This window comes from Orbicella faveolata, unplaced genomic scaffold (assembly GCF_042242905.1).
Source record: "Orbicella faveolata isolate gen_17 unplaced genomic scaffold, um_ofav_v1 contig_14, whole genome shotgun sequence".
Lineage (NCBI taxonomy): Eukaryota > Metazoa > Cnidaria > Anthozoa > Scleractinia > Merulinidae > Orbicella > Orbicella faveolata.
Window position 1 is genome coordinate 5,785,001 of NW_028301541.1, and position 12,622 is coordinate 5,797,622.

The 12,622-nt window shown below is 39.2% G+C and overlaps 1 protein-coding gene across 3 annotated transcripts in view; it reads right to left on the reverse strand.

Moving 5' to 3' along the window:
- The window catches only part of LOC110068518 (uncharacterized), a 22,012-nt gene extending 14,227 nt beyond the window's left edge, over positions 1 to 7,785 (reverse strand). For 2 of the 3 annotated variants that reach the window (XM_089286349.1, XM_020775897.2), the window contains exons 1-5: positions 7,462 to 7,785; positions 5,659 to 5,819; positions 4,699 to 4,869; positions 3,665 to 3,844; positions 1,681 to 1,767 (exon numbers count right to left, since the gene is read on the reverse strand). In XM_089286349.1, the coding sequence (XP_089142475.1) occupies positions 1,681 to 1,767; positions 3,665 to 3,844; positions 4,699 to 4,869; positions 5,659 to 5,805 (585 nt within the window). In that variant the 5' untranslated portion in view covers positions 5,806 to 5,819; positions 7,462 to 7,785. The remainder of the gene's footprint in view (positions 1 to 1,680; positions 1,768 to 3,664; positions 3,845 to 4,698; positions 4,870 to 5,658; positions 5,820 to 7,461) is intronic. The other variant, XM_020775898.2, reaches the window with a different exon arrangement.
- Positions 7,786 to 12,622: the final 4,837 nt, after the last annotated feature.

Consider the following 12,622-nt stretch of genomic DNA (forward strand, 5'->3'; position numbering starts at 1 on the left):
GAACCACAACGGCTAGTTTTTTTTGCTTTTCATTTCAAATGTTTTGCCCTGACCAGATTAAGTTTCATGATAATTTTTGACACTAAGTAACAAAGGAAAATGACTGTAGAGTATCTCAAGAATCACAGGTAAAATAAAAAAATCATTTTTAAGTCAACATTGTCCTTGTCGTTGCATCCTGGTTTCTTAAACTCGCTACTTCTAATAACTTCAAAACAGTTGACCTGCACCTCTTTAAAATCTCTATTTTGATTTGACATTCTCGTTATCCTGCTACTCTTTTGTTCAGTCTTAGGGCTTGGGACATTGTTTGTGTTATATTGCTTCATTTCGCCGATTATAAAGAGCCTTAACTTGTAAACGATGCCGGCTGCCCCCAGCAAAAGCACTCATGATCAGTACAACATACTGGCAGCATATTTAAATAAAGTATATGGGGTTAAGAAATTATTAATTAATATCTATGAATGTTGATTCCTGTAGTTCTTTCCTTTTGCTTTGCCTGTGTTGACAATTGCTCCCAACATGTGTCCCTTTCATACTAAAGTCAACTCTCACCTTGCCGACACCCCGCAATTACAGATGCTCGCTACGGACAAAATCCAGATCCCCAGTGAAAGCTATGGAGGTTTGAGTGGAAATGGCTCACGCTATTACGGATGCTTGCTATTACTGAATTATGGACATTTTTGTGGTACCAAAAAAAATTAACAACAATTTTATTGTTTTGCCTTGCAATAAAGCTTTTCAGATGTACTTCTCATATAACATAATTATGTAAAATTACAGTCTGCCGTTGATCATTATTTTGTCAAAATACACTTCAAAAGATTTCTGGAATGTTCATTTTTACATCAATTCTTTTTTGTCTGCACAATAGTCCTTGCTTCACAGACATTGTCTATGTCATTTATTGCATGTTAAGGGCACTTTTTATCTCACACCCTGCGATTAGTCAGACACTAAACCACGTCCCCGAGCATGTCCACTATAACGAGAGTTGAATTGACTGTACATGAATTTGACAAGGATCTATAGTGTACATTCAGGAAGGTAATTATTCCACTGATCATATAGGCTAAATGGGACAGTGACTGGTGTTTGCCACTTGGGTATTGCCATAAACACCTCCATTCTGTACCAAAATTTTGCTCAGCTGCACCAGATGAAAAAGCGACATGTACCTTCAAGGCACAATTACCACAAAATGAATACTTTAAGAAAGTGAAAACCATGTTTCTGTCGTGTTGTAGAAACACGAGTGAGAGTTTGGGAGACCAAGAACTGCTGTGGGAACACGAGCCATTACGCGAGTGTTTCAACAGCTTTTTCAAGTTCTCCCAAACTTTCACGAGTGTTTCTATTAAACAATTAGATTATGAGCTCGAGATTTCTATCGTTTGATAGGTGACGAGGGCACACCCCGAGTCAACTATCACGCATAGAAAGTGAGTTCAAAGTTTTGAACGACTACTAGATTTTTACTAAAACAATTAGATTATCCGCTCCAAATTTCTGCGCCCTTGACAACTATCATGCAATAGAAATCTCGAGCTCATAATCTAATTGCTTAATAGAAACATAATTTTAAACCAATCAGCGTTTGTATTTTCTTCAGGCTATTTTCTAAACTGCTGATGAGAGTTTGAATCTGAAGTTTATTAAATGAAAAAAATTTACCTCATCCTGTTCCACTGGAGTTTTGAGAGGTTCTTTAAACTTCAAAATCTTGCGATGCTCATTGACATATTCATCAGATAATGCAAGCTGCACATAGGATGCAAACCAGATACACATTTTTATTAAACAGTACAACTGTTGCAATACATTCAAATATACAGGCAGGGTTGTCAATAAGGGCTGCAACTCATAGCACCTGCTACAGCTGAGCATGCTTGATGGCCCCTTGCTGTTAAGGGTGAACTTGGCTGTAACTGATAAAATTCACCAATAAAGTAACAAATGTGTTACAGGTGTGAAGACCAAGGCTACAGTCAGGTGCATCAAAACTTAATGACAGCACCGGGCAAATTGACTGGCTGTGAAGAGAACTTTGCCACTTTGCTGGCAAAAGTGTGTGTTATCTCTGTTGTAGCCTGCGTAGCGGCTGTTTCCTTTCCTTTTCCAAAAAAAGCATGCGAAGGAGATGAAAACTGCGAGCGATTGCGAAAAAGGAGCAGGGGGAGGTGGTGAGGCAACGGAAGGAAACACCTGCAATCAGACCCAGACATTTTACCAAACGCCCCCAAACACACCACGCTCCTGCTGCGCTCCCTTGGGGTGCCAACTGTCACATGAGAACCAATGATTATTAACTTCCAGTAAATCACTTTTGACAGGCACCCAGTATGGGCTTGATAGAGCACACTAAAAGTAAATAGTGCGCGAATATATGCGTTTTCCTTTCCAAGGCAAAAAAAGCAAGCGGACGAAATGATATGGCTTCAGGTAATTGCTGTGTTTCTCATTGCCAGTTTAAAACGAAGTTTGGAAATTTTACAAAGAATCAGCCAGGATATATGTCCACAGAAAACTTGTTCAAGTCTTCCAACAGAAAAGATTGAAGAAGTGCTGTGCTAGACAACATCTTGGAAAGTGTTGGAATTCCTCTGGATTGAAGCGAGACCTACTCACATCATGTTTGCAATCCTTGTGGAAGGAAAATCTGCAATTTGGGCAACCTACATATACTTTGATACACAAAGAAACCAAGAAAACTGAAGAAAATCCATCAAGGGAAGCCGAAAAGGCACCAGTAAAGAGCAAACAAGCAGGTAAAAGATTACTTTGTGAGTGTATCCCAGATCAAAACAAAAAATCTCTGAGCGTGAAGTCTCAACGTGTTAAGTCCCCCGAGAAAATTATTTTGTCCTTCTGAACTAACAATTAAAAAAAACTAATCTGTTCCCTAGTTTTAAAAGAATGGAAAACGGCTTCCCAAGCTAGTTTTAAAACACGCAGAATTAAAAGAGTAATTGAGATTCTCCTTAGCCAAAGCCATTTCAGAAGAGTTTAAAAACTATTTTAAAACAGGAACTAGGAACTAGATTAGGACTGTATAAATCACCTGTGCAATATCAAGTCACTGACCTGATATGGCTACGGTGTGACTCATGCTCACTTGACCAAATTTGGGTACAGTAAACACCATCATTCCTTTTTTGGCACGCTCTGGTGGCGTATCAGTCTTGTTTGGTCTTGCCATGGATATTTTGGCTCAACTACGTCTCGGCAAAATGTGAACCATGGCAGGACCAAACTTGCCAAAGCATACTAAAACAGTACGATTAGGTGTAAATACCATAGAAAATACAGTGGCCAACAGAGTCAATGTGACATACATGCAGTGCATGAAGGGAAGACAGTCGAGCACAAAATGACCTTCCTGTATTCTAATTGGCTGTATTTACTATGCCATGGTATAAATGCAAATATACATGTGCACAGTCACAATATTATTAGCGGTTTCATTGATGTCTTCAGCAGGAAGGCAACTGGTTTTCACAGACAGGCAAAACGTTTTGAACTGAACTTCTTTATGAGAAAAACTGTCCACTAGATGCATGGTTTAACCAGGTGTGCCAGTGCCCATTTGCCCAGTGCCCTGCCCTTAATGAAATCCTGGCTATAATTATTGCAGCCTAACAAAGCTTACATCATGTACCTGTCGTATGGCTCTTGGAGTACTTCCTGTATCAGTTTCTGAGAAGCCACGATACATGCGGCCAGAAAAACAGCAGTCAAAGATTGTGTTGACAAGTGCACCTTTCTTGTGTAACTCCAATAGGTGAGGCTTGAAGTGTTCACCAGTAATACATGTATCATATATGTGGTACTCATCAACCTACAGAAAAAAAGAATATTTAAATTATTCAAGACAGCATTAAATGTTCCGTACCCCATTCACACTGACATGTTTAAACAAGGTTAAAAATTAGTTGCTCATACTATGAATATCTCACAACTTAATAAGGTAAAAACCTCTTTGATTGAAATATGTTAGCAAGGTGGTTTGAAATGAATACAAAGAAATGAAATGAATGCAAAGCGTAATCAAAAAATTGGAAAAATTAAACTTGATTTAGTTAAACTAGTTTAGTTGGTGTGAATGGGGTCTAAGAGTGAATTATAAATCATCATAGGGTTACGTGATCAGGGGGAACACTTACTAATATGTCACATTTTGATAATAAAATTTAAATTACAATGTCAATATGAAGGTGCACTAAAAAAGTGGCTTCTAAGAGAGATTAAGGGAGGGTTCAGATATTTCACTGAAAAATTACACACAAAGAACTGTTATATAAAATTGTCATGTTTGTCTTAAGACAAACAGGAAAAAGAACAATTGACTTGAAAGTCTTCATTTGTTTTGCAAAATAACAGATGTTCATGCCCAAATCTTTTAACAGTACAAAGTCCTTTACTTGTGTATTATTTTTCCTTAGAGTGCACACACAATGCATTGTGTGGCATGACTTTTGAACATGAGTTTTGGGTGCAGTAAGCAGGATGCTGGGGCATATTTTGAATTAGGGGACTTACAAGCAAGCACCAGAGGCACTAACTTGTAGGGGGTCTGACGATATTTGTAAAATTACTATTTTATGCAATTTTTGCTCGAAATCTGCCGTTCTTGGTAAGGATGCTACCACACCTCCACAATTGTCCAAAATTACCAAACATTAGTTTACTTACCATCTCTCTGGTTAAAGTAGTAGGTATCAAGCCTTGGTCAAATTGATCAGGGAGCTCATAGCCATGGCCACTGAAGTGTATCACTACCACTGATCCACTCTCTGCCTTGCGTGACACTTCCTCTAGGGAGCTCAAGATATTCTCGCGTGTTGCATCCTGGCCCTCAAGGACCTACATGCCAAAAGAAGAATATTAAGAAGTTAATAATTTCTATTTATTAAATGGCTGTGTCTCACAATGACTGGGAACTACTGAATTTCATAAATTTGATTGGCTGAAATCGATAATGACTGTGGTCTAGATTTTCCCATCTAGACCAACATCTAGACCAGTTATATTTTGCGGCGAAGAAGTTGCAAACTGCAATACAAGAGCATTGACTATCTTCTTCCAAAAATATTAGTTCAAGAGAATATTCAATCATACTACTCCCCACAGAAAGGAAATCCCAATAAAGCTTGATGAAAAAAAAAGGAAAGAGGACAAGCAAACTTTGGCAGACTTAAGTTCAGCTCACCCCCGTTCACAAGCAAAATGCCAGTTAGTACAAACCAGTTACATTAAACAAATTAGTTTTTTTCTTGTTTTCCATTCAATAAACATCTCATTAACCAAGCTTAGTTGGTCTGCATGGGAGAATCTTGACCTCAGTCACGTGCACAGACCTCGCTGCATTCAGTCTGTACTCACCTACTCAGTCAAGATTCTCCCATACAGACCTACTGCTCAGTTAATAAGAGCAAGGGTCATTTCTTATGATCAAATTTTAGACAATAGGAAAGACCTTGTTGAAAATAATCAAGCCTTACAATAAAAGTAGTTTGTGTATCACAGTGGTGTACATGAATGACAAGAAGTCAATTTAAAGTGAAACTGTAGATACTGACTTGACACTTGTACATGACACATGTGGGGATTGTCCTCTCATGTGTTGAAAATAAAGATTTCTTCACAACAAACCTTAATGTTTTCCAACAGGAATCCATTTCTACACAGCATGCCTGTCATTAATTCAAGGTCATTTTGAACACCTTCTAATGGGCCGCAGTAATCTGGCAGATCACTAGCATAACTTGGACCAATCAAAAGTGCAAGGTTTGCCGCCATATCTTCTGGACCTTCTGGTAAACATATAACATGAAATTAAAATTATACAAGTTAATTATACAAGATATATATCCTTGCATGCTTGTCACGAGAAAATGTAATTTCTAATGGTTGAGTGACAATGGATTAATTGGAAAATGGCATGCTTATGGATTATAATATTTACCTTGTAAGGATAATATCAGTGACTAACGTATCCAAAATAAACTTTTCACAAGTAAATGTTTCAGTTTAGAGCAATCAGACTGGATTCTGATGGCAAATCAATAAATTTACATGTAGTGTCGCAAAATGAAGACCCCACAGTAAAATCCTGACATATGTTAAGTGACCCCAGGGTAGTGCTTTAGAAGCACTCTGGTGCCACAGGCGACTAACTTTTGCCTTTGGGAAAAACTTACATTTTTCATAAAAGTTTATTTACATGTAAGTGCTGGGCACCCAGGATTTCATGGTTAGGAACCTTTAGGACCCTTGTAATTTTTCCTCAACCACAGTCTTCAGGAACCTCAAAAAAAATAGCAAACAAGCCTAAAATACTTTTATTCTGAAATACCTGAAGTTAGAAAAAAAATTATTGCTCAGAAAATATTTCAGCCCTTACCACTCCCATGATCATGGGGCTTGTGTAACACCAAGCTCAAATTGAGGACACATGTCAACTGTACATATGTCATAGTTGATTTTTGATGGACCAGATTTAAGAGGGTGGTACCGGGGTATTCTCATGATTCCTGATCAGCTGATTTTATTTTCCCTGAAACTTGAATTTAGGAAATTATTGTTTGTGATCCGTGAAGGTTTTGCATAACCCGTGAAAAACTTGAATTATTCACCGATATTCATGATTTCACCACTCTATTTTACGTGATTCTGAGACGGGGGTCCTCCAAATGGTTAGAGTCATCTATCGAGAGTGACTTAGTGATGCGATTTGCAATATGGAGCTTTCACGATTTTTCTTTCTTCAAACACTCTTTCTAGTGTAAGAACAGGTTATTAAAAATAGTATCTTACATGTACTTGCTTATTTTCATGATTCAGGAAAATGAAATTTTTATATCCATGATTTGTGATCCTCATTTTTTTCCTTTCGTGAAAAGTGCCATAGACCTTCCTTGTACGACCCTCATTTACTGTAATTTACAGATGGAAGAGTAAAGTCTGCAGTTTGCAGTTCACAGTCCACAATCTGCATTATACACAGACCGACTACTGAATAGATTACATTGAATGGCCACACAATAACTGACTAGGGTTTTATCGACAGACTTGGAAGGTAGAACCACCTTGCACACCACAGTAAACAGTACCACATGAAAGTACTGCTCAATAGCTTGCATTTGAATGGTCACACACTAGGGTTTCATCCACAGACTTAAAAGTTAGAACCACCTTGTACAGTATAATAAACAGTACCACATGAAAGTGCTGTTCATTAGTTTTCATTTGAACGGGTCACACACTAGGGTTTCATCTACAGACCAAAAAGTTAGAACCACCTTGTACAGTAAAATAAACAGCACCACATGAAAGTACTGCTCAATATATAGCTTTCATTTGAATGGTCCACAGGTTTGATCCACAGTATTGAAAGTTAACACAACACATGACAAGGTTACAATTACACACTGACAGATGCTTAACGAAACTTACCTAAAATGCAGTGTACACTGCAGAGAAAGCCACACCAATTCGAAGCATGCAGACCTTGTAAATTTATTTTTCACTCGTGTTCATTCGAAAACGAAACTTGCAGAGGAGGGGAAATCCCCGGTCAGTAGTCACGTGAATAAACATCACTCCATCTTTGAAGAAAACGTTTTCTTCAACTCTACAAAATCTCAGTTCTTGTTGCCAATATTGTGCGCGTGCCCTAGAACGTGAAAAGTTGCTGAAAAGTTGTATTTTCCGCACAATCGCGCCATCTTGTTCCTCGCCGTCTTGAATATCATTGACTCGTTCCCAGTTCTTTTCTAGGAGTTTTTGCAACAGCCTGATGCCACGACAAGCTGAATCACCCGGATGAGGAAGCGCTCTTTATTCCTTTGTGCAAATAACGTCTTCGAAGGAGATCGTGAGAAGCAGCCTTCCGACCACAAGACTGTATCATTAAAATCAACTAAGAAAACAAAAGCGGGTATACCAGCTGCTAAATTGCATTTACGCAACAGATGAAGATCGTCCACTAATACTTTTAAAACAGTGCGCTCGGAAAGGAAAAGACCGTAGGAGTTGGGTCAATTTTACAAAACACCGCGAAATATCAGGGCCGTAGCCAGAAAAACAATTGTGAATGAGGCAATGCCCATGGTTAAGGTTAAATTCTCTCATAAGTATTTTATTAGCAGTTCTTTTCCCTTTCTCCCTTCAGAAAACATTCGCTACAGAAACGAAAAAACTACAGAAACGAAAAAACTACGAAAACGAAAAAATAACTGAGGTAACTGCCTCGGTTTGCCTCATATATACTGGCTACGGCGGCTATAACGCTAGTGAAATTTGCTGAAATTGTCGTAGAAAGTAAAATAAAATTTTAACAACTTGATTTATAATCTCCAATGCCGAGGCACTTCAGTCGAAGACGTAAACAAGTACTTTTTGCGACAAACGGGGCATTTATATGTCTTCTCTCAGTGGCGGATCTAGGGGAGGGGCCCGGGGGACTCGGAGTCTCCCCTTATTTTGCGTAAAAAAAAAAAATTGCAGAGGGAAGAAAAGCCGGTAGGGCAGGCAAAAAAAAGCGCCCACCCCCACTCCACACCCCTTAGTGCCGGGGGGTAACCCTGCGATGGACTAGCATCCCAATTGACGCTTATTTGAGGAAAATGGAAAATTTGAAACTTTAACATCCTTGTTGGTAAATGAACTTGTAAGATTATTCCTCCCTGTGAATTCATGACATTAGCTTTTTTATTAACATTGTTCAATAGAGAGCTAAGCTTCTACAGTCCACTTGCTCCCTTTTTACAGCATGTACAAAGTAAAGATGTCCGATAAAGAACCACATGACAGCACTGATTAATATCACCCATTTGACCATGAATAGTCAGACACTAAAAGGTTTCAGACTTTCCCGATAAATGTAAACGCAAGAACTACCTTAAAAATAGCAGGTGCGCCTGTTAGAATACGTTAATCGGATTTTGCCCTCCTCACTCTGCGTTCATGTCGAGCCATACCAACCTACCTGTATCTCTCCATACCAAAGGCACATGAAGCTTTGACATTCTCCTTCCATCCACTCCGGATTTTTTACTTGCTAGAGCTCTGATAGTCGCCTATGACTGCCACACAACTCGCACCTTTCCTCCTCAATCATGCATTTTCTCCTCAATGTTGTTTAGGGTCGACCTGGTCTTCTCTTCCCCTCTGGCCTACACTCCAATGCTGTAACACGGTGCTCTTCTCTGTCCTTCCTCTTTATAAGTCCAATCCAGTTTCATCTTCGACGTCTGATCTCATCACTTGCTCTGTTCACTCCAGTGATCTCGCGAATGTGTGTTGGTTGGAGATGGTTCGAGCCACCTTATTCTAAAACGGGCTCCATGTATTTGTTTTGGAAAGCGTCCAGTTTAATCGCTTCTGTATTTGTTAACTTCTAGGCCCCACAGCCATACATAAAAACTGATCTCAGTAACAACTGTTATGAACATGCCAATTAACACTTAAGTAAATCTTTAATCATATACCATGCCATAGAAAATACAGCCGATCAGAATGCAGGAAAGCCGTGGTATATTCGACGGTATTACATCCAACTGCCCATCATGCGCCGCGCGTTTGTTGCATTGACAATATTTTGACCACTCTATTTTCTTTGGCATGGTATAAAATAGTTATGCAACGCACTCTCATGGTATACCATGCAATATCCCACCTGTGACTTGTATCTTCTTGATATACACACGAACCTTTAAAAAATACAAGTGGTTAGTGGTATATTCCATGGTATACCACTCGAAAACGTTGCATAACTAGTACTTATCACGCCACTGCATGATGCTGTTTTCACTTCTCAATTGCAGAACTTTTAGATCAGCTATGTCCAAATTCCCGCGATCGAAGATACGTGCGAATCAAGACCTTCAACAACAAGTATCTTTGGGCCCATCCAACACGCAGGGGTTCTGATAGCTATCTACGAACGCGTTGCTGTGGAGGGAAAGATTCTACGGGCAGAAAAGACGTCAATGTGCCCGGGAGACGCACCACATTTCTTATCCATTGCCATCGATCTAACAATCCGGACTTTTGAAAGAATCCTGAGGGGGTACCAAGAGACACGGCTTGAAATGCATCTCACCCCTAAAAGGTCTTTTCTCCTGCCTAAGTTTTTTGGCTCAATACCATAAAAGGTACCTGAAAAGTTCCCGCTGTGGATCTTTTAAGGCTTAACACCCTAAGAAGTACTAAAACCGCTTTTTTAACCCCTAAAAGATACGACGGGTACCCCTGTCCATTTTATAAGGATGGGATTCCTGTGACAGGGATTAGCCCAAGCAGCTTTACACGTGGTTTCAACCTCCATGAAAACATCCACGCGCGCAGCGTGCATGGCAACATCATCCCCAAAAGTACCGAGTACTATAGTTAACAATGCGATTATAATCTAATTGTTTTAGTAGAATTCTAACTGAAATTAACGCAAATACGGTTTCCAATTATTTTTGTTCGCATTATTGAACTTCAGGCCTTAACAAAATCGCACGTATTGAATTGTCCTTGGTAATTTTGCAGTTGTTTACGCGCGCACCCGATTTTTCAATAATTTCAAGTTTTTAAAGTCAAGAAACCGTCAATTTCCTTTTTTCAGTCGTCTCAGGAATTTAATTATCTATTTACATCTAAACTTTCTCCCAAAACTTCGGAAAAACGATAAAAAAGTCGCATCTCGTGGGCGATCGACAGCTACTGCACTCTAATGGCTGATAGTATACGAGTAGTTTAGCCAATCAGATTGCAGCATTTGCATTAGTATACTAGTAGAATTCTACTAAATAAAATTATAATACATCAAACATTTTCGCTCGGGTCACGTGCCTAAATATGTCCCAGCTCAGTAAAGCTTTACAATATCTGAGTGACATTGCCCAATTCTCAAAATTGCGTGTGTTGCGAAAAATATCTCAAAGATAACAAACACAATAGCCTCCAATTGGCGCGAAAACATGCTCGGATATTTGTCTATGGACATAATCTGTTCCTCAAAGCTCTAGGAAAGCTCTTCGCTTCTTGGAAAAGATAACGTCCGCGGACAAATATCCCAGCATGTTCTCACGCCAAATGGAGGCTTTATTTTATATATCGTGAGAAGGACTATCTTGGAAATAAACTAAGTGATAAAAACTACATTTTCTATGCATAAGAGGCGACGCACACTGTCTTAACTTGAGCTTAAACTGGAGGGTTTGGAAATGGGCCATTTTCGTATTCTCGGTATTGGACTGGAACTAGTTTGTAATGGAGGCTAGGGAATATCATTTCCATTTGAGCCTCGGTTGCAAGCTAATTCCAGTCTAACACCGAGAATACAAAAACAGTCTGTCTGAGTTGTTTTGAGACGTTAAAAGGCAGTTTTGGTGGAACAACAGTGGAGGCTACACGCCCAGTAGTTTGACGGCTTTGAAGGTGTAATGAATTCAAACTTTAATAACAATCTGAAACTCTAGCTCCTAATACATGACCGCGCCAGCAAACAGTTCGCCATATTTCCCTCGTGCTCCGTCCTATCCAGCATGCATCTCTCCTTCGGTGAAGGTGCCTCGATATCATGTTTTAACAACTTCCGTTCTAGATATTACAGTAGGGAATTAGACTGATCAGGTTATGGCTGTTCTTTTTTTGTTAAGACACGAAGTGCTACTGGCGCAGAACATTCAGAGGGTTACCGATGGACAGATTGTGTCTGGTGTCCCACAAGATCAATCATGACACCAGCAGCAAAATGTGAAGCCGTTAACTGCTGTTTCGATTATAAACTAAACCAGTGCTACAAACCACAGAAATTATAATTTATGTCTGTTAATCAACAAATAGATTCCATGTTGCCGTCTGTGTAGTATTAATAAAAATCTCCTATTGTTCAATCACAAATGCCGTTCTCTGATTGGCTACGCTACTCAGTATCTATCTGTGGTAGATAGTGAGTAGCCTAGCAGTGTATGCTTGTTAACAAAATAACGGCTGCTTCTTTGCACTTTTGAAGTGTCTGTGAAGAGGATTTAGAAAAAGTTATGAATGACTAGTAGATTATTACTAAGAAAAACTCGCGATAGAAATCCAGAGCTCATAATCTAATTGTTAAGTCGATCACAGTTGAAGTGAAAATGTGGCAAGAACAAACACAAAGCGCCCAAGCAGTTAGAGGAGTGTGTCACTGATGTTCCTACCATCATTTTGACGTCTTCAACATGGAATCTATTTGTTGTTCCTAATTCATTTACTATTCACGAGACAACTGATTGGAATCTTATGAATAAATCAGCTCAAATTCATGTTTGTTGCTCCATGCTACGTACTTTATTTCGCAGACGTTCTTCGCTTGTCACGCACTCCTCCCGTAAGGGAGAGTCACGCAGTCCTTTCGTAAGGGAGGAGTGCGCGACAAGCCATATTCTAGTTTTAGTGCTTATTAATCGAATTGTAAGTAGCTAAAGATTCAACTTTTCACAAAGTATGAAATAATTATGGGAGTGAATTTCAAGCTCTGAGCTCCCTCCCATAAGTCCTTTTTAAACTTGGCAAAAGGTTGTATTTTAAGGTGTTAACTAAGATTCCAAAATAAAACGTGGGGCCATCGGACCCGTTTTTCAGT